We start from the raw sequence: 25,598 nt of genomic DNA, 5'->3' as shown, positions 1-25,598 counted from the left end.
TCAGTTGCTTTGCCAGGGGGGGTGCACTTTGAATCGAAAGTGAATGTGATGGGCGCGAAGCGCCCCAATTTGCTAGGGGGGTCCGGGGGCATGCTCCCCCGGAAAAAAATGTTGACCCAAAGAAGCAAAATGGTGCCATCTGGTGCCATTTGAACTTAGAAATGGTCATAGAATCAGCTTTCTAAATTAAACATTTTTTTTCTTCACATTTCGTCGGTTCTTGAGCAGCTCTGTTCGTGTTCGTGTGGTCTGCGTTCTATCGATTTTAATGTTAGAGATGCGTTAACTTGACAACTGCCCTTGTTCTTCCGTTCACTTTGTATCCGTTTAGAAAGGTCAGTCAAATGTCACCGTAATCAAATGTATTCGAAATCATGTTGACACTCCTAACACGGATACGCATTGACCAACCACTGAATGGCACCGAAGTCATTTCTCAACAAAAAAAAGATTTCCCTGGATTCCCTCCGATTTAGAGAATTTGAAGGCTCCTTTTGTAAGATGACGGCCTAAAAACGGTTAATTGATGAAAGGAAGTAACGGTTGCAAGTTGGTGCCGATATAGTTTTAGCTAAGACGTGTACCTGTACATCTATCTATGACGTCACCATACAAGTACTGGAAACTTGGTCCAACAGATTCTCCTTACCTGGAAAAGCAACGCGAGGCAAACGATGTACGATTCACTCTGAGAGAGAAATGTGTGCTGGAATACTTTCTCTCTTAATGCAGTTATATAGGTATGACGTCAGCCGGGCGGCAGCATAAATAAACTCCAGACTGAATGCTTACCCGCCAATTTCATAATAAGTTACAATTATATTTTATCTAGAGAGAAAAAAGCATGTCAAGATCTTGCAAGTGAAGCTAATTTGTGGTAACGTTTGGTAGATTTTGCCCCAAAATACGATTCATTAGAAAACGCACCGAATGGTTATTACGTCCCTTGAATGAGAAACGAAAGACTAGGCAATGAAGGAGATTTCTAAGTCAAAAGACAACTTTTCATCACGAATAAGACTCCATGAGTGGAATACGGGGTCCAAAGTTCGATCAACAGTACGTTAGATGGGAGGGGGGATAGAGGACCCCAAAGGGGGGGGGGGGGTGTATCATCACGATCACGGGAAGGGAAATTTTAGCTTTCACGATCACAGTTACATTGATTTTTGTTTTCACGATCACAAACACCTTGACGAATAGAGGATCATAGAGTGATACAGCTGTGAAAAATGTACGTTGAAAATAAAATGCTTTGCAATAATGCCCATCACGATGACGAAAACAAATGACGATCACGATCACGAGACTTGATTTTTTGGTCATCACGGATCACGGGCAAAGTCCCATCACGAAATGGAAATTTCGGCAATCACGGTCACAGAAAGGTCAAAAAACGCCAATCACGATCACGATTTTAAACCCTATTTGCCAATTTGGGGCCCTCGGGATAGTCAGTATGGAGTTTATGTGAGATAAACAAGGCCGGCTGACGTCCTACCCATAGCCGCATGTCTTCTTCTCTTCAGTGCGAATAGATCCACCAACACTCACTCGTTTCATGAAAACAGCTCATGTTAATCCGATATTGCATAGGCCTACCCTAAAACTAGTCATGTTATTTTACTATGCTGAAACGGAACAGACATTCTACAGAAGCCAACGCATTCGTCTTTATCACGATCGCTCTCCAGAATCGAACTACATGTCGTCTTGGCTAGCGCGACGTGTACAACTTGGCAAACGTATGACGTAAAAGCTGAAGTTGATGACGTTATACGTACAGGATGTCCTACAGGTTCTACAAAAAAAAAGTGTTATCTGGAAAACAATGTCACCGCACATTTCTCATGTCTTGTTGACAGCCCTGCTGTGCTTGCTGCAAACGGGTAAGAATTTATATTGTCTGTACTTCCAAACTTACGCTGACGTTCTTATGCCTCTGTCCATATGCTGCCGTGTTTCAGGGAGGATTACCTAACTGAGCTCTGCATATCTGTCTGCCTGTCTGTCTGTCTGTCTGTGTATCTCTCTCTGTAGCTCTCTCTATCGCTTCATCTCTCTCTTTTTCTCTCTCTCTCTCTCGCTTTCTCTCTCTTTCTCTGTCTGTCTCTCTTTCTATCTCTGTCTCTGGCTCTCTCTCTTTCTTTCTTTCTCTCTGTCTCTCTCTCGCTCTGTCTCTGTCTCTGTCTCTCTCTCTCTCTCTCTCTCTCTCTCTCTCTCTCTCTCTCTCTCTCTCTCTCTCTCTCTCTCTCTCTTAGTTCCAAGAAAAATCGCCTGAGCGTTTCTAGAGTATTGGTTGTAAATTATGGACAGCACTTGACGCAGAGCACCATTGTAAGATAACTCTCCGAGCCTACGTCAGTCATATGAAACCGCGTGTATAACCGACGCGATGAAATCATACGATGATAGTTGATACGTACACGTGTTGTTTTACGGCCTCAGGGTCAAACCATTATTAGCGGTAAAGTCTATCCCGAGTTATGCTGATGAAAAAAACAATGACGACCGCCCCAAAGGAGGAAATCACACCTTATAGAGATACCCTTTATCACCCGAGCGTGACTGTCTGTTAAATGTTACACCCACTTGCCAGACCAACTGAAGCGAAACATTTGCTCGCCATGTGGTGCGGAACTTCACACGACAATAAAAGACTGCTTCAGTGGTCAGGTCGTAAAACACTCACTCCTTGCATGCGAGGTCGTATCTTCGCTTTTCACCAGAGAACCACTTCATCAAGTTCAAGCAGCTTTTGATAAGAACGAAAGTAGAAAACCCGACCATTTGATGATCTGCAACCTTCCACATGTAACTTTCATGTAACTGAGTCATTTAGACACATCTTGTTTTATGATAATTATGAGAAATAAAGGGATGTAGGTTCTCTGAATATATTTATTCAAAATGTGCATCAAGAGCAGTTGAGAATTATGAGAAACCAAAACTCCGGCACCTGGGAGAATAAAAAGCATTGAAATACAAAACAATTAACAAAGCAAATTTGAAAGCGATTTGTGTAAAGTCACTTGTTCATTTCAATGCTTGTTCTTTCAGGTGCCTGTTGATTGTTGTTCTCTCAGGTGCCTGTTGCTTGTTGTTCTCTCAGGTGCCTGTTGCTTGTTGTTCTCTCAGGTGCCTGTTGCTTGTTGTTCTCTCAGGTGCCTGTTGATTGGTTCTGCGTAACTCTCACCTAGTCTCGTTGCACGTTTTTAGAGCACTTACGTCCCTTTGTTACTAAGATTACGGCGCGCTGGCTCATTTGATGAGAAAAAGGCAAGTTTGGGAATGTGTTATGATATATTGCATATCTAGCAGACAGATTTACACAAACTGAACATGCTAGATCCGTATATTTGCACACATTAAGAGTATGACACACAAACTGAAGGATACAGAACCCACGGGAAATGGGAGCGTACACCAAGTTTTATTAAGGAGGGTTTGGCACCGTATCCCAAAATGTGAGGGTACTGTTATAAAAGGCCGTATTGTGCCGCAGTACGTCATAGTACAACAAACCCCAAATAACAAAACATAGGGGAGATATAGTTTAACGCTTTGAATATAAAATTGCTTCGTCTAGTGCAGTGTACATTTACAGGCAAAGGCAAATGGCCGAAATGTAATCCATAATGCCGCACTTCCTACCAGAAAACACAATCTACATTCCCGTAAAGGCAAAGAATACACATGTATATTGTGTTACGTAGCTGCATTGAGGAGTATCGACTCATTATATTTCATGTTACTGTTAATCGATTTACTTGCAATTTAGCCCACCAAACATGTCTTTAATGCAGCAACATACATGCATCTGTTGAAGAATTGCTGCAAGACCCAGCGAAAATGGCGATATAGGCATTAAACCGGGTGTACCCCTTCCTCAGGCGTGAGTCATGTTTGAGCAAGGATTGAGAATATTACCCACTTTGACACTGTAACCACAATAACACACTGCAACACAATTTCCATTACGTGTTGTTGAGAATGTCGGTCTAATGCTAAACGAATGCTGGCGTATTGTGTAAACTGTTTATCAATGATTCCTGTGTTGTTGATGAAAAGAGTGACGAAGAGTCGCATCGACAGTTCTATTCGGTGGCCTTCTATTCATTGTGCATGTAAGTTTGTGTCAGCAATCAGTACGTTTGCATTTGAATTAAATGCATGTGTCACTTAATCAACAGTTCCCTCTTGTTGTGTTATGCTGCAGGTAATGGTCAAGACGACCCCACTACCATCACAGTCACCCCGGCAACACTGACCTTGATGCCCAATGTGTCAGACAGTACTGGAGGACAGGTCACAATATCGTGCAGGGCATCTTCAGTGGGTGATGATGAGATAATGACAGCCATCAACATTGAGCGAGTGCTACACGCCAGTCCTAACGCTGACCCTGTGCGGGTAGTAGCAGCTTCTGTGGTAAATACGGATGCAGTGTTGATGCTGACGTCACTTCAAGGCTCTGCCACCGTGACTGGCAGTCTCAACGGCAAGACCATCACGCTGACCCTGAACAGAGCTAACTGTGGTGATGCCGGCATGTACATCTGTAATGGTGGTTCAGTATTAGACGGTGGAACCAAGAGTTACACATCTTCCAGAAATCTGACAATTGAAGGTAACTATATTTTTTCTTTAAATGAAAAGTTAGAAAGTGGGGCACTTAAAACACAGGACATCTTGAGGTCATACACTGACACACGTATTTCAAACATTGTAATATAAATGCCGTGTAACCATAGGTTTTGTTTCATCCGGTTTTTAACCAATTTTATGTCTCTCTCTCTCTCTCCGTCTCTCGGTCTCGAATAGCATTAACTGCTGAGGAGACGATAAACAATAATAACCGTCTCTCTCTCTCTCTCTCTCTCTCTCTCTCTCTCTCTCTCTCTCTCTCTCTCTCTCTCTCTCTCTCTCTCTCTCTCTCTCTCTCTTTCTCTCCCTTTCTCTCCCTGTTGTAACCCCGTCCTGTGAGTAATGTGTGCAGTGAACCCAGGGCCCATCACCATGACCCTGTTGTAACCCCGGCATGTGTGTAATGTGCGCAGTGAACCCTGGGCCCATCCCCATGACCCTGTTGTAACCCCGTCATGTGTGTAATGTGTGCCGTGAACCCAGGGCCCATCTCCATGACCCTGTTGTAACCCCGTCCTGTGTGTAGTGTGTGCAGTGAACCCAGGGCCCATCACCATGACCCTGTTGTAACCCCGGCATGTGTGTAATGTGCGCAGTGAACCCTGGGCCCATCCCCAGTACCCTGTTGTAACCCCGTCATGTGTGTAATGTGTGCAGTGAACCCAGGGCCCATCTCCTTGACCCTGTTGTAACCCCGTCCTGTGTGTAGTGTGTGCAGTGAACCCAGGGCCCATCACCATGACCCTGTTGTAACCCCGTCCTGTGTGTAATGTGTGCAGTGAACCCAAGGCCCATCACTATGACCCTGTTGTAACCCCGTCCTGTGTGCAATGTGTGCAGTGAACCCAGGGCCCATCCCCATGACCCTGTTGTAACCCCGTCCTGTGTGCAATGTGTGCAGTGAACCCAGGGACCATCACTATGACCCTGTTGTAACCCAGTCCTGTGTGTAATTTGTGCAGTGAACCCAGTGCCCATAAACCTGTTGTAACCCCGTCCTGTGTGTAATGTTTGCAGTGAACCCAGGGCCCATAACCATGACCCTGTTGTAACCCAGTCCCGTGTGGAATGTGTGCAGCTAACCCAAGGGCAATCACCATGACCCTGTTGTAACCCCGTCCTGTGTGTAATGTGTGCAGTGAACCCAGGGCCCATCACCATGACCCTGTTGTAACCCCGTCCTGTGTGTAATGTGTGCAGTGAACCCAGGGACCATCACCATGACCCTGTTGTAACCCCGTCCTGTGTGTAATGTGTGCAGTGAACCCAGGACCTATCACCATGACCCTGTTGTAACCCCGTCATGTGTGTAATGTGTGCAGTGAACCCAGGGCCCATCACCATGACCCTGTTGTAACCCCGTCCTGTGTGTAATGTGTGCAGTGAACCCAGGGCCCATCACATTGACCCTGTTGTAACCCCGTCCTATGTGTAATGTGTGCAGTGAACACAGGGCCCATCAATATGACCCTGTTGTAACCCTGTCCTGTGTGTAATGTGTGCAGTGAACCCAGGGCCCATCACCATGACCCTGTTGTAACCCCGCCCTGTGTGTAATGTGTACAGTGAACCCAGGGCCCATCACTATGACCCTGTTGTAACCCCGTCCTGTGTGTAATGTGTACAGTGAACCCAGGGCCCATCACTATGACCCTGTTGTAACCCCGTCCTATGTGTAATGTGTGCAGTGAACACAGGGCCCATCACCATGACCCTGTTGTAATCTCGTCCTGTGTGTAATGTGTGCAGTGAACCCAGGGCCCATCACCATGACCCTGTTGTAACTCCGTCCTGTGTGTAATGTGTGCAGTGAACCCAGGGCCCATCACCATGACCCTGTTGTAATCTCGTCCTGTGTGTAATGTGTGCAGTGAACCCAGGGCCCATCACCATGACCCTGTTGTAACCCCGTCCTGTGTGTAATGTGTGCAGTGAACCCAGGGCCCATCACCATGACCCTGTTGTAATCTCGTCCTGTGTGTAATGTGTGCAGTGAACCCAGGGCCCATCACCATGACCCTGTTGTAATCTCGTCCTGTGTGTAATGTGTGTAGTGAACCCAGGGCCCATCACCATGACCCTGTTGTAATCTCGTCCTGTGTGTAATGTGTGCAGTGAACCCAGGGCCCATCACCATGACCCTGTTGTAACCCCGTCATGTGTGTAATGTGTGCAGTGAACCCAGGGCCCATCACCATGACCCTGTTGTAACCCCGTCCTGTGTGTAATGTGTGCAATGAACCCAGGGCCCATCACCATGACCCTGTTGTAACCCCGTCATGTGTGGAATGTGTGCAGTGAACCCAGGGCCAATCACCATGACCCTAAAACCGTTGATCACGTCAGGAACTGGATGTTGCTCTGTTGGACAGACACTTAGAATGACCTGTGGCCAGTTTGTTGGAGTAGACGACAATATCTCGCAGGTAAGATCGAAAGCTGCGATCTTCAGACACATGTATGAAGAGACAGATAATTATATAGACAGACAAATGTATAGACAGACAGATCTAGAGAGACATATCTATATATATATATATATATATATATATATATATATATATATATATATATATATACGACTAGTGTCTGTGTGTCTGTGTGTCTGTCTGTCTGTGCGCGATGCACGGCCAAAGTTCTCGATGGATCTGCTTCAAATTTGGTGGGCTTATTCAGAGAGACCCCGGACACAACCTCATCGATGAGATATTTCAACACGTGCTCTCAGCGCGCAGCGCTGAACCGATTTTGGTTTTTCTCTGGATCCATTCCCAGTAACTCTTCCTTATCTTCTCCAGTGTTTTCAGCGTTTATCTCCTTTCCTTCGTGTGGCTTCAATCCATATTCCCGTTACTACGTTACTCTTTTTAGAATGTCACGATTGCACCCGTAAGTTGTTCTTACTGTAAAAGTAAAAAAGGTCTAATCAATTTATAGCCACGCGAAAAATACACTGTCATCTATCCATATATTTATAAATATAGATATACATATATATATACGGCTTCTCTGTGTGTGTGTGTGTGTGTGTGTGTGTGTGTGTGTGTGTGTGTGTGTGTGTGTGTTTGTGTGTGTGTGTGGGGGAAAAAACCTGTGGATTGTAGAGTTCTGTTTGTGATGTGGTCTAGCGGCATTGGTGAGTCAGTAAGTTCAAGTCTTCCTTCGAGAAGCCTTAACAGTTAATCTCAATCCCGTTTGAGTGGACTTCGCCTTCAAAGGTGATTGTGGTGTTTAGGCACTCAGTTACATTTGGCGTCGTCGACAGCGATGGGACTCGACATGAAATGTTCAGGCCACTGAATCATTTTCGTGCTGTTCCCATTCCACCTGGGAGTGACCTAAGTTCATTCAAAGGGGGTCGAGTGTGACAGGGAGACTACCGTCGCCCTTCACAGCAGACTCTGCAGAGTTGTTCGCCTCAGAAGTTGTGGGCTTTCCTTGCATGTACCCGTAACTTACTGTAAAAGTGAAAAGGTCGAATCAATTTATAGCCACGCGAAAAATACACTGTCATCTATCTCTATATATTTATATATATAGATAGATATACACGGCTTCTGTGTCTGTGTCTATGTGTGTGTGTGTGTGTGTGTGTGGGCAACACCTGTGGATTGTAGAGTTCTGTTTGTGATGGGGTCTGGCGGCTTTTGTCTGTCTGTATGTTCTGGCATTTGAGAAGCCATAACAGATAATAGAGGGCTTAGAAATAAGCTCTAAAATTCTCAATCCCATTTGACAGGACTTCGCCTTCAAAGGTGATTGTGGTGAACCGCCACGCTGTCTGTCTCTGTCTCGCGATTCTAGTATTCCTCTAGTAATATATATATATATATATAGACAGACAAATGTACAGACAGACATATATAGAGAGACAGATAATATATATAGACAGACAAATGAATAGGCAGACAGATGCATAGAGATGTATAGGTAGACAAATGTATAGGTAGACAGATGTATAGAGAGACAGATAAATAGGTAGACAGATGTATAGGTAGACAGATGTATAGGCAGACAGATGTATGGGTAGACAGATGTATAAGTAGACAAATGTATAGGTAGACAGATGAATAGGTAGACAGATGTATAGGTAGACAGATGTATAGGTAGACAGATGTATAGATATACAGATGTATCAGTAGACAGGTGTATAAGTAGACAGATGTATAGGTAGACAGATGTATAGAGAGACAGATGTATCTGTAGACAGGTGTATAAGTAGACAGATGTATAGGTAGACAGATGTATAGGTAGACAGATGTATCAGTAGACAGATGTATAGGTAGACAGATGTATCAGTAGACAGATGTATAGAGAGACAGATGTATAGAGAGACAGATGTATAGGTAGACAGATGTATAGATATACAGATGTATCAGTACACAGGTGTATAAGTAGACAGATGTATAGGTAGACAGATGTATAGAGAGACAGATGTATCTGTAGACAGGTGTATAAGTAGACAGATGTATAGGTAGACAGATGTATAGGTAGACAGATGTATCAGTAGACAGATGTATAGGTAGACAGATGTATCAGTAGACAGATGTATAGAGAGATAGATGTATAGAGAGACAGATGTATAGAGAGACAGATGTATAGAGAGACAGATGTATAGAGAGACAGATGTATAGAGAGACAGATGTATAAGTAGACAGTTGTATAGGTAGACAGATGTATAGAGAGACAGATGTATAGAGAGACAGATGTATAGAGAGACAGATGTATAGGCAGGTTGTCTCTAGTTCACAGTACAACTGGGTCAGGGACACACTAAAGGTTGTCTCTCGTTCACAGCACAACTGGGTCTGGGACACACTAAAGGTTGTCTCTCGTTCACAGCACAACTGGGTCAGGGACACACTAAAGGTTGTCTCTAGTTCACAGTACAACTGGGTCAGGGACACACTAAAGGTTGTCTCTCGTTCACAGCACAACTGGGTCTGGGACACACTAAAGGTTGTTTCTCGTTCACAGCACAACTGGGTCTGGGACACACTAAAGGATGTCTCTCGTTGACAGCACAACTGGGTCAGGGACACACTAAAGGTTGTCTCTCTTTCACAGCACAACTGGGTCTGGGACACACTAAAGGTTGTCTCTCGTTCACAGCACAACTGGGTCAGGGACATACTAAAGGTTGTCTCTCGTTCACAGCACAACTGGGTCAGGGACACACTAAAGGTTGTCTCTCGTTCACAGCACAACTGGGTTTGGGACACACTAAAGGTTGTCTCTCGTTCACAGCACAACTGGGTCAGGGACACACTAAAGGTTGTCTCTAGTTCACAGTACAACTGGGTCAGGGACACACTAAAGGTTGTCTCTCGTTCACAGCACAACTGGGTCTGGGACACACTAAAGGTTGTCTCTCGTTCACAGCACAACTGGGTCAGGGACACACTAAAGGTTGTCTCTAGTTCACAGTACAACTGGGTCAGGGACACACTAAAGGTTGTCTCTCGTTCACAGCACAACTGGGTCAGGGACACACTAAAGGTTGTCTCTCTTTCACAGCACAACTGGGTCAGGGACACACTAAAGGTTGTCTCTCGTTCACAGCACAACTGGGTCAGGGACACACTAAAGGTTGTCTCTCTTTCACAGCACAACTGGGTCTGGGACACACTAAAGGTTGTCTCTCGTTCACAGCACAACTGGGTCTGGGACACACTAAAGGTTGTTTCTCGTTCACAGCACAACTGGGTCTGGGACACACTAAAGGGTGTCTCTCGTTCACAGCACAACTGGGTCTGGGACACACTAAAGGTTGTCTCTCGTTCACAGCACAACTGGGTCTGGGAATTCAAGGACGTGAACGCTGCGAACTGGCAGTCCTACGTCAAAGGAAACCCCACATCTGACATCACACAACGTCAACCGCCATCAACAGACCCGTGCTACAAACATCATTCCAGTTTACTGTTACGACGGCTGACCCTTGAGGACTCTGAACGACAGTACCGGTGTTATGTGAACGGCAGTGTGACTGGCCAAGGAGTGGACAAGGCAAAGGTTCACCCTGTCGGCACTTTACAGGCCCCAGGTAGGCTGACATGTTTATCATAACCCTGTAGTCCAGGCAAGTACGTACATGACAAAGGTTCACCATGTCGGCACTTTACAAGCCCCAGGTAAGCTGACATGTTTATCATAACCCTGTAGTCAAGGCGAGTACGGACATGACAAAGGTTCACCATGTCGGCACTTTACTGGCCCCAGGCAGCCTGACATGTTTATTATAACCCTGTAGTCAAGACGAGTACATGACAGAGGTTCACCATGTCGGCACTTTACAAGCCCGAGGTAGGCTGACATGTTTATCATAACCCTGTAGTCAAGACGAGTACATGACAGAGGTTCACCATGTCGGCACTTTACAAGCCCCAGGTAAGCTGACATTTTATCATAACCCTGTAGTTAAGACGAGTACATGACAGAGGTTCACCATGTCGGCACTTTACAGGCCCCAGGTAGGCTGACATGTGAATCATAACACTGTAGTCAAGGCAAGTACATGACAAAGGTTCACCATGTCGGCACTGTACAGGCCCCAGGTAGGCTGACATGTTTATCATAACCCTGTAGTCAAGACGAGTACAAGGCAAAGGTTCACCATGTCGGCACTTTACAGGCCCCAGGTAGGCTGACATGTTTATCATAACCCTGTAGTCAAGACGAGTACATGACAAAGGTTCACCATGTCGGCACTTTACAGGCCTCAGGTAGGCTGACATGTTTATCATAACACTGTAGTCAAGACGAGTACAAGGCAAAGGTTCACCATGTCGGCACTTTACAGGCCCCAGGTAGGCTGACATGTGTATCATAACACTGTAGTCAAGACGAGTACAAGGCAAAGGTTCACCATGTCGGCACTTTACAGGCCCCAGGTAGGCTGACATGTGTATCATAACCCTGTAGTCAAGGCTAGTACATGACAGAGGTTCACCATGTCGGTACTTTACAGGCCCCAGGTAGGCTGACATGTGTATCATAACCCTGTAGTCAAGACGAGTACATGATAAAGGTTCACCATGTCGGCACTTTACAGGCCCCAGGTAGGCTGACATGTGTATCATAACATTGTAGTCAAGACGAGTACATGACAAAGGTTCACCATGTCGGCACTTTACAGGCCCCAGGTAGGCTGACATGTGTATCATAACATTGTAGTCAAGACGAGTACATGACAAAGGTTCACCATGTCGGCACTGTACAGGCCCCAGGTAGGCTGACATGTTTATCATAACATTGTAGTCAAGACGAGTACATGATAAAGGTTCACCATGTCGGTACTTTACAGGCCCCAGGTAGGCTGACATGTGTATCATAACATTGTAGTCAAGGCGAGTACATGACAAAGGTTCACCATGTCGGTACTTTACAGGCCCCAGGTAGGCTGACATGTTTATCATAACATTGTAGTCAAGGCGAGTACATGACAAAGGTTCACCATGTCGGCATTTTACAGGCCCCAGGTAGGCTGACATGTTTATCATAACCCTGTAGTCAAGGCGAGTACATGACAAAGGTTCACAATGTCGGCACTTTACAGGCCCCAGGTAGGCTGACATGTTGATCATAACATTGTAGTCAAGACGAGTACATGACAAAGGTTCACCATGTCGGCACTTTACAGGCCCCAGGTAGGCTGACATGTTTATCATAACATTGTAGTCAAGGCGAGTACATGACAAAGGTTCACCATGTCGGCACTTTACAGGCCCCAGGTAGGCTGACATGTTTATCATAACATTGTAGTCAAGGCGAGTACATGACAAAGGTTCACCATGTCGGCACTTTACAGGCCCCAGGTAGGCTGACATGTTTATCATAACATTGTAGTCAAGACGAGTACATGACAAAGGTTCACCATGTCGGCACTGTACAGGCCCCAGGTAGGCTGACATGTTTATCATAACATTGTAGTCAAGACGAGTACATGACAAAGGTTCACCATGTCGGCACTGTACAGGCCCCAGGTAGGCTGACATGTTTATCATAACATTGTAGTCAAGGCGAGTACATGACAAAGGTTCACCATGTCGGTACTTTACAGGCCCCAGGTAGGCTGACATGTTTATCATAGCATTGTAGTCAAGGCGAGTACATTACAAAGGTTCACCATGTCGGTACTTTACAGGCCCCAGGTAGGCTGACATGTTTATCATAGCATTGTAGTCAAGGCGAGTACATGACAAAGGTTCACCATGTCGGCACTTTACAGGCCCCAGGTAGGCTGACATGTTTATCATAACATTGTAGTCAAGGCGAGTACATGACAAAGGTTCACCATGTCGGCACTTTACAGGCCCCAGGTAGGCTGACATGTGTATCATAACATTGTAGTCAAGACGAGTACATGACAAAGGTTCACCATGTCGGCACTTTACAGGCCCCAGGTAGGCTGACATGTGTATCATAACATTGTAGTCAAGGCGAGTACATGACAAAGGTTCACCATGTCGGTACTTTACAGGCCCCAGGTAGGCTGACATGTTTATCATAACATTGTAGTCAAGGCGAGTACATGACAAAGGTTCACCATGTCGGCACTTTACAGGCCCCAGGTAGGCTGACATGTGTATCATAACATTGTAGTCAAGGCGAGTACATGACAAAGGTTCACCATGTCGGCACTTTACAGGCCCCAGGTAGGCTGACATGTTTATCATAACCCTGTAGTCAAGGCGAGTACATGACAAAGGTTCACCATGTCGGCACTTTACAGGCCCCAGGTAGGCTGACATGTTTATCATAACCCTGTAGTCAAGACGAGTACATGACAAAGGTTCACCATGTCGGTACTGTACAGGCCCCAGGTAGGCTGACATGTTTATCATAACATTGTAGTCAAGGCGAGTACATGACAGAGGTTCACCATGTCGGTACTTTACAGGCCCCAGGTAGGCTGACATGTTTATCATAACATTGTAGTCAAGGCGAGTACATGACAGAGGTTCACCATGTCGGTACTTTACAGGCCCCAGGTAGGCTGACATGTGTATCATAACACTGTAGTCAAGGCTAGTACATGACAAAGGTTCACCATGTCGGTACTTTACAGGCCCCAGGTAGGCTGACATGTTTATCATAACATTGTAGTCAAGGCGAGTACATGACAAAGGTTCACCATGTCGGTACTTTACAGGCCCCAGGTAGGCTGACATGTTTATCATAACATTGTAGTCAAGGCGAGTACATGCTGTGTGTTGTCCGTCCTTCGTGGTTCAAGACGACTGCAGTCTCAAGGTACGCTTGGATGCCTGGTTCAATTAATCCTGAGGTGTTTGATGAGGTCTATCTTTGCCAGGAAACCACTATGACATGCAGGGCGCACAAGGGAAGGTTCAGCTATTGGGGTACTGGCAGCTGTGGCTTTGTGGAGTGTACGCTTTTACTCTGCAACAGCAGTTGTGTATTCAGCTCTCTGGGCATCACAGCAAATCAGATTGTGCCGATTCGGTGTGATCTGGGCAAGCCGCTCTCTGGGCATCACAGCAAATCAGATTGTGCCGATTCGGTGTGATCTGGGCAAGCTGCTAGATCTCTGGGCATCACAGCAAATCAGATTGTGCCGATTCGGTGTGATCTGGGCAAGCTGCTTTCTGGAGTCAACCTGAATGTCGAAGTCGTAAACGGTTGAGTATGTTAGACATATTTCACTTCATGTGATTAACAGCAAATTTGGCGTAAATGGACATTTGCTTTTGCTTAACAAAACCTGATACAGAGCCACCGTGAAAAAAATAAGAAATCATTAGTTTTTTTTAACAATTTTCAAAATGGCCGCCAATGAAAAGGGTATTTAGGCATTTTTGATGCTACAAGACATTCTCTTGCAATAGAAACTAACACAGAAACATTTTTAAACAAAATAATACATGTATTGTTGGTTCAGAGAATGATTGGACGGTTTGGGTGGCAGGGTTGAAGAATTGTTGGATTACCTGAACTGTGCCAAAAAAAATATCGCACCAATTTTCATACCCAAACGAAAACATTCATTCCTGTGCCGTTGTATTCAATTTTTCTATGCTATTAAAGGGCACTCAGCTTGGCTGTCTGGAACACCTTTAAGATGAAAGGTGAACTTTACAGGGGCTATTTGACCGCCGCCCAAATAAGAGTACCGCCAAAATAAAACTGATAAAAATGTAATGTATCAACTCAAAAGTCGACTAAAATTCATAATCGCTGTATTTAGAAAACGTTGTTTGTTCTCATGTGTTTACACAAAACTAGCACATTCCGGCAAGTGGCCATACTAAAAAAACAACTTTGGCAGTACTTGAAACAACCATCTGTCATAAATACATGCGAAGTCAAAAATATGTGGGATGTAAGTCAACAAACCTGTGGCAGTTTTAAAATTATTATTTCATGAAGATTCGAAAGTGTACTCAAACGGTTGAACTACGCCTCGTGTGTAGACACACATTCCTGCTTTTGAAAGTTTGATCACAACACTGTAAAGACATCGGGAGTGGTGTTTTTGTCGGGCGGGGATATAGCTCAGTTGGTAGCGCGCTGGATTTGTATTCAGTTGGCCGCTGTCAGCGCGAGTTCGATCCCAGGTTCGGCGGAAATTTATTTCACAGAGTCAACTTTGTGTGCAGACTCTCTTCGGTGTCCGAACCACCCCCCGTGTATACTACATTGGGTGTGCACGTTAAAGATCCCACGATTGACAAAAGGGTCTTTCCTGGCAAAATTGCTTAGGCACAGTTAATATATAATTGTCTACCATACCCGTGTGACTTGGAATAAGGCCGTGAAAGGTAAATATGCGCCGACATGGCTGCAATCTACTGGCCGTATACAATTTCATCTCACACGGCATCACTGCAGAGCGCCTAGAACTGTACCCACGGAATATGCGCGATATAAGCCTCATTGATTGATTGATTGATTGAGTTAATAATTGTCTACCTATACCTGTGTGACTTGGAATAATAGGCCGTGAAAGGTAAATATGCGCCAAAATGGCTGCAATCTACTGGCCGCATAAAATTCCATCTCACACGGCATCATTGCAGAGCGCCTGGAACTGTACCCACGGAATATGCGCGATATAAGCCTCATATTGATTTTTATTTCCAGCTGGTCATCTTACTATTTGGCCTAACCTCACTCAGTTTTTGACTCTACCCCTCGAACCTCAGCCGTTTAGAGACTTATGGAAGTCCTTAACGTAGGCAGGACTAATTATCATGCCATGAACAATCTCTTTCTCCTCGCCTTTTATTCAAAGTTCGTTTAATCTGTTTAAAATCACCAGCGTGGCGATCATGATTTCCTTACTTGTAATCAACAGATAGATCTAGATCTATCAGTATCAAAATCCAGCTAATGAGCTAAATATTGCAAGATTAACACGGTCTCTGCATTCCAGCGCTTCACCCGATGAATAGCAGACCCCAGGGGAGAATTAAACATTAAAATGATGTGACATTGGTGAATGAATGCGTATTCTTGAAAACTTACCTTCAGAAACGTTGTTTTCGCTCAAATCAAAACACGCAATGTTGCGGAGGCCGCCATCTTGAATGTTCATGCTGCGGATATAAAAAAATTCTAAAAACGATCAAATTAAATACCAGAACACAAAAATACCCATAAGAGTATTTATTTCATGCATGTGTTATCAGCAGACAACTCCTGGTGCATGGTGAACCATTGAATTTTACATTTGCTGAGTTGGGAATATTTACTGCTGAGCGCTTTTGGTACGAACTTCGTCTGCTGTAAATGCAGCCTTTTATTCACTATCAAAAACAAAAAAACTGATTTCTGAAGTGGCTCTGTATCTGAAATCCCTTAAATAATTATAAGGAACAATATCACAAAGTATGATGTTTGTTCCAAGATGTGAATGATTGATTAGTGCGTCTGCAGCATACGAGCCCCACTATCAGTGTTAAGGTACACTTCCACAACTGCTCAAATCTCTTTCCCAGCGTTAGTTCTTAAGTCAGTGTTAAGGTAGACTACCGAAGTTTAGATCTGAAGATTGAATTGAAACAATCTGAGCAGTTATACAAATACAAATAAAAATATGTCATTTTCTGTCCAAGGCGACGAGGAGAACGGCAAGAGCGAGACAGGGGTCAAGGACAACAAAGAAAAGACCGATACAAGGGTCAAGGACAGCAAAGAAAATGCATCACAAGCCAGCGCTACGAACTGGCTGGCAATCAGTCTTGGTGTGGCGGGAGCTGTTGCCTGTCTCGGTGTCGGTCTCGGCGTCGCGCTCCACTGCAAGAGGAAAGCGAGCGGTCAACAGAGCAGCCCCGAGACCGCCATGAACACCGGTGACACCGCACTCGTCGGTCAGTCTGGCCAAGACCCATACGACGCTATAGACGATAATGCCAGCGAGGCCAGTGCAGCGTCTGACGCCAACACGGCCAGTGTTGCCTCGTCCGATGTAGAATAATGCTGAACCCATTCCGGTTTATGTTGACATTTAATATCAAGTCACATGCGCAATCAAAAGATTCATATTACTGCAGACTGTCCATCTGTAAACGAAACAATCACCTTGAAGTTTTCTCTGATGTTGTTTAATCTAGAACTTACAAACTTTAAATTTACAGATTTTCACAATGCGATGATTCCAAGACAAGATGTACAGCTGGCTTACCCTCACAAGATATCAAGGTCACTATAGGATCGAGCTGACATACACCACACACCTGCAGGATTGATTGATAACGTCCCGTTATAGTGAACTGATATTTGAGCTAGAGCGGGAGATCATTTGTTTGTTATTTTTATTGCACATACCGGGGGTGCGTCGTATTAACATTTGCATTTCTGGTATAATGTTAGGTCACAGTGACGCCCCTGGTATAATGTTAGGTCACAGTGACGCCCTTGGTGTAATGTTAGGTCACAGTGACGCCCCTGGTATAATGTTAGGTCACAGTGACGCCCCTGGTATAATGTTAGGTCACAGTGACGCCCCTGGTGTAATGTTAGGTCACAGTGACGCCCCTGGTATAATGTTAGGTCACAGTGACGCCCCTGGTGTAATGTTAGGTCACAGTGACGCCCCTGGTATAATGTTAGGTCACAGTGACGCCCCTGGTGTAATGTTAGGTCACAGTGACGCCCCTGGTGTAATGTTAAGTCACAGTGACGCCCCTGGTGTAATGTTAGGTCACAGTGACGCCCCTGGTGTAATGTTAGGTCACAGTGACGCCCCTGGTGTAATGTTAGGTCACAGTGACGCCCCTGGTATAATGTTAGGTCACAGTGACGGCCCTGGTGTACTGTTAGGTCACAATGACGCCCCTGGTGTAATTTTAGGTCACAGTGACGCCCCTGGTATAATGTTAGGTCACGGTGACGCCCCTGGTGTAATGTTAGGTCACAGTGACGCCCCTGGTGTAATTTTAGGTCACAGTGACGCCCCTGGTATAATGTTAGGTCACAGTGACGCCCGTGGTGTAATGTTAGGTCACAGTGACGCCCCTGGTATAATGTTAGGTAACGGTGACGCCCCTGGTATAATGTTAGGTCACAGTGACGCCCCTGGTGTAATGTTATTTCACAGTGACACCCCTGGTATAATGCTAGGTCACAGTGACGCCCCTGGTGTAATGTTAGGTCAACGTGACGCCCCTGGTATAATGTTGGGTCACAGTGACGCCCCTGGTATAATGTTAGGTCACAGTGACGCCCCTGGGGTAATGTTAGGTCACAGTGACACCCCTGGTATAATATTATGTCACAGTAACGCCCCTGGTGTAATGTTAGGTCACAGTGACGCCCCTGGTATAATGTTAGGTCACAGTGACGCCCCTGGTGTAATGTTATGTCACAGTGACGCCCCTGGTGTAATGTTAGGTCACAGTGACGCCCCTGGTATAATGTTAGGTCACAGTGACGCCCCTGGTATAATGTTAGGTCACAATGACGCCCCTGGTATAATGTTAGGTCACAGTGACGCCCCTGGTATAATGTTAGGTCACAGTGACGCCCCTGGTATAATGTTAGGTCACAGTGACGCCCCTGGTATAATGTTAGGTCACAGTGACGCCCCTGGTGTAATGGTAGGTCACAGTGACGCCCCTGGTATAATGTTAGGTCACAGTGACGCCCCTGGTATAATGTTAGGTCACAGTGACGCCCCTGGTGTAATGGTAGGTCACAGTGACGCCCCTGGTATAATGTTAGGTCACAGTGACGCCCCTGGTATAATGTTAGGTCACAGTGACGCCCCTGGTGTAATGTGAGGTCACAGTGACGCCCCTGGTATAATGTTAGGTCGCAGCGACGCCCCTGGTATAATGTTAGGTCACAGTGACGCCCTTGGTAGGACATTATCATTTGCTTGAAAGTTTGGCAGTAGATCAGCAGTCAATTTGCGTCAGGTTGATACTTTGTGTGACGAAGGTGAGGCATACGAGCGGGTGGTCTTCTTGTTAGGTGTGGCACCATACATGTCGCAATCAGTGTTGGGACTGCGTTAATTCAACTTAACAGGCTTGAACAGAAAAACACTTTTAAAAATTTTTTTTTTACTTATAGTAAACTTTTATACTATATAAAAGCTGCAATTATAAGCGGCGTTATTGTTTAGGCCTTTCTATTGTTTTTGTGGCTATTATATTAGTGCAAACTGTTTATATCAGATGTATTCATTGAACAGACTCGGTATTTCAATGCCGTGATTGTCATAACACAATGTCGTCGTCTTTCAGTCGAAAAAACCCACACAGAAACTACTTTCGATGTTTTCACTGTCCGTGCTTGCGTGAGTTCGTGCGGGACTGTTTTCGTGCGTGCGCACGTGCTTGGGTGCTCGCGCGGGTGCGTGCGCGCGTGTGTATTGTGTGCGTGTGTGTGTGTGTGTGTGTGTGTGTGTGCACAAAGGCAGTCTAAATGTGGACTCCAGGGGCCAGTTTCATAAGCCAGAAACACAGTCGGCCAACCGCAGTTGTCCGAGAGAACCACAGTAATCCGACGTTATCGGGTTTTACGAACACAATTTCAGTCGGCCGACTGCGGGTCGTCTCACCGGAAGTCGGCCAAACACGGTGATGCTCTCCCCCCAACACTGTGTTCGGCTTACTGCGGTAAACCGAAAATAAATGTAATTATCCGCACAGTCAATGGTAGAATGCTCACACTTTTTTGGATTGTTAGCCAAACCTTGTGATTGTTTTTCGAAATGTATCTATCATGACGCAATAATCCAGGAGACATAGAGAATACTACATGGCTTGCTGTGTCGTACCAGATTTACACGAGTTGTTTTTTTAAATATTGAACTGCGAGCGAAAGCGAGCTGTTCACTATTTGAAAAAGCAACGAGTGTAAATCTGGTACGACACAGCAGGCCATGTAGTATTCTGTTTATCCTACATACTGTACTTACGTGTATTTTACTGAAAATGTCTTGCAGACGAGGCAGCTAAATTGAAGACGCTTGTTTTGGAACCTCGATCTCTTCTAAAGCCTCGTGCAATCTATTACGTCAAAGCAAAGAAACGTCACTCTGAAAGTGTGGCGTGACGTGTTAGTTCTAAATATTCATCGAGGGTAATTAGCGAGCGCAATTTTTGTTTCTATAATGACGTTTGTCTCGGTGACTTTGGCATCATAAGCTGTGGAAAAACAGGTCCCTGCCAGACTTGCTTGACATGACCTCATTTACATGATATACACACGTGTGATTTGAACGATTATTATCTCACGGGTGTCTCTCTCACGTATGTAGGATAAAAGTCATTATGTCTTGAAGAGGGTTTAGACGTCACGCAAAGGAATTACTGAAAGTCTCGGTCATTGTTATTTTGAGTGGGCCGAGACTAGTTTTTTCTTCGAAATCGGCCATTTCCACGTGCGAATGAGCAAACGGAAGTGGTAATGTTGCTAAATATAGCCCTCAACTTGGCCAATCGGATCACTGTACAGTCGGTCGACTGCGATTGTTCGCGGGTGACGGTGATTATCTCATGAAACGCGCTTTTCGGTGACCCGGCGATCAACCACTGTCAGTCGGTTCACTGCTATCTTATGAAACTGGCCCCTGATCCTGACTCCATATGTGTGTGTGTGTTTATTAATGTTTAAGCTTCAAATCTGCCATGCAATCATATAGCCGGGCTTCGTCGAGGTTTGTTTCCTGGTTGTGAAGATACCATACTCCCCATACCAAGGAGAAAGGATGGTCTCATTGACCTGGTGATACACACTGAAAGGATGGTCTCATTGACCTGGTGATACACACTGAAAGGATGGTCTCATTCACTTGGTGTGACACACAGACAGGACGGTATCATTAACTTGGTGATACACACAGACAGGACGGTACCATTACCTTGGTGATACACAGTCACACAGACAGGACGGTACCATTAACTTGGTGATACCCACATACAGGATGGTCTCATTCATTTGGTGATACACACAGACAGGACGGTATTATTCACTTGGTGATACACACAGACAGGACGGTCTCATTAACTTGATGATACACACAGACAGGACGGTATCATTCACTTGGTGATACACACAGACAGGACGGTATCATTGACTTGGTGATACACACAGACATAACGGTATCATTTACTTAGTGATACACACAGACAGGACGGTACCATTGACTTGGTGATACACACAGACAGGACGGTCTCATTAACTTGGTGATACACACAGACAGGACGGTCTCATTAACTTGGTGATACACACAGACAGGACGGTCTCATTAACTTGGTGATACACACAGACAGGACGGTACCATTGACTTGGTGATACACACAGACAGGACGGTCTCATTAACTTGGTGATACACACAGACAGGACGGTACCATTGACTTGGTGATACACACAGACAGGACGGTATCATTCACTTGGTGATACACACAGACAGGACGGTATCATTAACTTGGTGATACACACAGAAAGGACGGTCTCATTGACTTGGTGATACACACAGACAGGACGGTACCATTAACTTGGTGATACACACAGACAGGACGGTATCATTAACTTGGTGATACACACAGAAAGGACGGTCTCATTGACTTGGTGATACACACAGACAGGACGGTATCATTAACTTGGTGATACACACAGACAGGACGGTACCATTGACTTGGTGATACACACAGACAGGACGGTACCATTGACTTGGTCATACACACAGACAGGACGGTCTCATTAACTTGGTCATACACACAGACAGGACGGTATCATTAACTTGGTGATACACACAGACAGGACGGTATCATTAACTTGGTGATACACACAGACAGGACGGTACCATTGACTTGGTGATACACACAGACAGGACGGTGTCATTCACTTGGTGATACACACAGACAGGACGGTATTATTGACTTGGTGATACACACAGAAAGGACGGTATCATTAACTTGGTGATACACACAGACAGGACGGTACCTTTAACTTGGTGATACACACAGACAGGACGGTCTCATTAACTTGGTGATACACACAGACAGGACGGTACCATTAACTTGGTGATACACACAGACAGGACGGTACCATTGACTTGGTGATACACACAGACAGGACGGTATCATTAACTTGGTGATACACACAGACAGGACGGTACCATTAACTTGGTGATACACACAGACAGGACGGTATCATTGACTTGGTGATACACACAGACAGGACGGTACCATTAACTTGGTGATACACACAGACAGGACGGTATCATTAACTTGGTGATACACACAGACAGGACGGTATCATTAACTTGGTGATACACACAGACAGGACGGTATCATTAACTTGGTGATACACACAGACAGGACGGTATCATTAACTTGGTGATACACACAGACAGGACGGTATCATTAACTTGGTGATACACACAGACAGGACGGTACCATTAACTTGGTGATACACACAGACAGGACGGTATCATTAACTTGGTGATACACACAGACAAAACGGTATCATTAACTTGGTGATACACACAGACAGGACGGTATCATTGACTTGGTGATACACACAGACAGGACGGTATCATTGACTTGGTGATACACACAGAAAGGACGGTCTCATTGACTTGGTGATACCCACAGACAGGACGGTATCATTAACTTGGTGATACCCACAGACAGGACGATACCATTGACTTGGTGATACACACAGAAAGGACGGTATCATTGACTTGGTGATACACACAGACGGGACGGTACCATTGACTTGGTGATACACACAGACAGGACGGTATCATTAACTTGGTGATACACACAGACAGGACGGTACCATTAACTTGGTGATACACACAGACATGACGGTCTCATTGACTTGGTGATACACACAGAAAGGACGGTATTATTAACTTGGTGATACACACAGACAGGACGGTACCTTTAACTTGGTGATACACACAGACAGGACGGTATCATTGACTTGGTGATACACACAGACAGGACGGTACCATTAACTTGGTGATACACTCAGACAGGACGGTATCATTAACTTGGTCATACACACAGACAGGACGGTATCATTGACTTGGTGATACACACAGACAGGACGGTACCATTAACTTGGTGATACACTCAGACAGGACGGTACCATTAACTTGGTGATACACACAGACAGGACGGTATCATTAACTTGGTCATACACACAGACAGGACGGTACCATTGACTTGGTGATACACACAGACAGGACGGTATCATTGACTTGGTGATACACACAGACAGGACGGTATCATTAACTTGGTGGTACACACAAACAAAACGGTATCATTAACTTGGTGATACACACAGACAGGACGGTATCACTGACTTGGTGATACACACAGACAGGACGGTATCATTAACTTAGTGATACACACAGACAGGACGGTATCATTGACCTGGTGATACACACAGAAAGGACGGTATCATTAACTTGGTGATACACACAGACAGGACGGTATCATTAACTTGGTGATACACACAGACAGGACGGTACCATTAACTTGGTGATACACACAGACATTACGGTATCATTAACTTGGTGATACACACTGACCATAAATGCAGATCTATCTCTGGCCGATTCATAGATTCAACCTACAAACTGCGACCTCATCTGTGATCAGATATGTTTCGACAAGCATTAAACGGATGAAATTAACCACATGCAGTTTATTCTTCAGAAAAATGCACACAAAAAATGGGTTGGGTTCGGTGATTTGTACATAAACGTCTTCCTCGCGATAGATTCGCTTATTATTTTGTCTTATGAAGCCGTCATCAACACGAACACAATGATTGCAGAAGCAAACTCTGTACCTACACGACCGAGACACAAGACTGATTATTTCACAGCTGCAATGAGAATAGAGAACAAAGACGTTTTGGGTAAGCTTACTCACGTCAGGTCTTCACTGACAAGCTCGGAACAGACGGAAAATTCCGAACAAAAGTAAATGACGTCAAAGTCTCTTTCGCTTTGCGTGTAACTTTGTCATGACGTATTTTTGTGTGACGCGTTCGGCTGTTCTATCAGGTCAATGGCTGCGTGTTGCCCCGCCGGTGTGAACTCCTCCTACGGCCAAGTCGGTTTTGTGGTTTATTTCGCATTTAGGTCCCAGGTAACATTATGAAGTTTTAATACGATCAATCGGACCTATTATCAAGTTAGTGTATCAACTTTTGAACGAACTGCGCCCAGTAGTTTCCCAGCAATAAGCTGTTAAGTGGAGAAAGACAGACAGACAAACAGACAGACAGACAGACACACAATTAAAGTCTGCTAAGCCCTTGTACTAGCGTACTCGGGGAAAATCATGGATACAAATTAAAAGTATAACTCAAAATTTAAAATAAAAATGCATTACTAGAAAACACACACACACAGATAACATGTCCTAATCAAACCATTGAAGAATAGGTGTCTGAACTTACTCAGAGATGAAGAGTTTGACCTTCTGTTGTTACTGCTCAAGAGATTAATACTATACTGCTCATGCATGCTGCCTCGGGTTTCGGCCTGCATGAAGTTCACCAAGCATCCTCTGTGTAAAGGGATGTCTCTTTGTCACGTCTGCAGCTCCACTGGATATGAGGCTTCTTGTACAGTTCCTCTGCAATTTGCTGTTCCAGCACTTTCAGTCATCAATATAGAGTACTCCACCTGCAAAAATGCCAATACCCCTAAGGCCAAAAAAAAAAATTGTCTGTTTCTGGTCACCCGACCGACCCTAAATTTCGGCGCCGACCCTAAACTTTTTTTTTCCAAACTCCAAGGATCACAAGTTCAATGCACTCCCAACTGTGCTACTGAGGCCCCAGCCTTCTACTAAAATTCCCATTTGTCCAAGCTCAAGATGTAAGATGTCTCAAGTCTTCTTTTCTGTTTCATCATGGAAATATCAGACCAGGTAAACAAAGAAAAACATGTCATACTCTTTCAGTCTTTGTCACAGATTTGTAAATGTGTTGAGTGTCTTGTCTCTATGTATAGTGAATCCAGTCTCTTTGCGCGATTTTTAAAGTTAGTTTTATTGGTCTACATTTGGGGGTAAAAAAAAATAAAAATAAAAAATCCCTACCTACCTACCCTATTTTTTTTAGCCATGTTACCAGAAACAGACACATTTTTTTTGGCCTAATAATTATGTGTAAAATAATTTCTGATTCATAATTTAGATCTACACCAGAGAGCCGAAATTGTGTGACTGGACAACTGATGGGTAAACCTGATTAAATATAATTACACATTAACATGCTTCCATTTGAAACTTCGAGGTCTTCATCGGGGATTGACGCCCGACAAAAGCTAATTGAAGCCCAACGGAGCGAAGCGACGGAGGGCTTCAATTAGACTTTGGGAGGGCGTCAATCCACGATGAAGACCGAGAAGTTTCAAATGGAAGCATGTTAATGTTATTGTAATTCAATCTGACGACGATCTCTTTCCTGCTTTCATGCGGTTGTAAACAGACAGAATTGGTTCT

At 44.8% G+C, this 25,598-nt stretch overlaps 3 protein-coding genes across 3 annotated transcripts in view; 2 read left to right on the top strand and 1 right to left on the bottom strand.

Moving 5' to 3' along the window:
• Positions 1-25,598, bottom strand: part of LOC138974160 (uncharacterized) — a 318,701-nt gene that overhangs the window by 250,678 nt on the left and 42,425 nt on the right. The window lies entirely within an intron of this gene.
• LOC138974410 (uncharacterized) lies at positions 1,787-6,187 on the top strand. Its single transcript, XM_070347126.1, has 3 exons — positions 1,787-1,889; positions 4,220-4,630; positions 6,153-6,187. Exons 1-3 carry the CDS (start codon positions 1,832-1,834, stop codon positions 6,185-6,187), a joined length of 504 nt encoding a protein of 167 aa, XP_070203227.1. The 5' UTR covers positions 1,787-1,831.
• LOC138974139 (uncharacterized) lies at positions 6,934-19,118 on the top strand. The gene is made up of 3 exons (XM_070346828.1): positions 6,934-7,073; positions 10,435-10,693; positions 16,728-19,118. The coding sequence occupies exons 1-3, from the start codon at positions 6,936-6,938 to the stop codon at positions 17,087-17,089; spliced, it is 759 nt and encodes a 252-aa protein (XP_070202929.1). The 5' UTR covers positions 6,934-6,935; the 3' UTR covers positions 17,090-19,118.

This window comes from Littorina saxatilis, linkage group LG8 (assembly GCF_037325665.1).
Source record: "Littorina saxatilis isolate snail1 linkage group LG8, US_GU_Lsax_2.0, whole genome shotgun sequence".
Taxonomy (NCBI): Eukaryota; Metazoa; Mollusca; class Gastropoda; order Littorinimorpha; family Littorinidae; genus Littorina; species Littorina saxatilis.
Note: the sequence above shows the minus strand (reverse complement) of the source record. Positions and strands in the feature narration are given on the sequence as shown.

Coding starts and splice junctions, on each gene's coding strand:
- LOC138974139 (XM_070346828.1), top strand. CDS start 6,936: ATGTGTGCAGTGAACCCAGGGCCAATCACCATGACCCTAAAACCGTTG. Junction 7,074..10,434: donor TAGACGACAATATCTCGCAG/GTAAGATCGAAA, acceptor TCTCGTTCACAG/CACAACTGGGTCTGGGAATT. Junction 10,694..16,727: donor CGGCACTTTACAGGCCCCAG/GTAGGCTGACAT, acceptor TTTCTGTCCAAG/GCGACGAGGAGAACGGCAAG.
- LOC138974410 (XM_070347126.1), top strand. CDS start 1,832: ATGTCACCGCACATTTCTCATGTCTTGTTGACAGCCCTGCTGTGCTTG. Junction 1,890..4,219: donor GCTGTGCTTGCTGCAAACGG/GTAAGAATTTAT, acceptor GTTATGCTGCAG/GTAATGGTCAAGACGACCCC. Junction 4,631..6,152: donor CAGAAATCTGACAATTGAAG/GTAACTATATTT, acceptor TAATGTGTGCAG/TGAACCCAGGGCCCATCACC.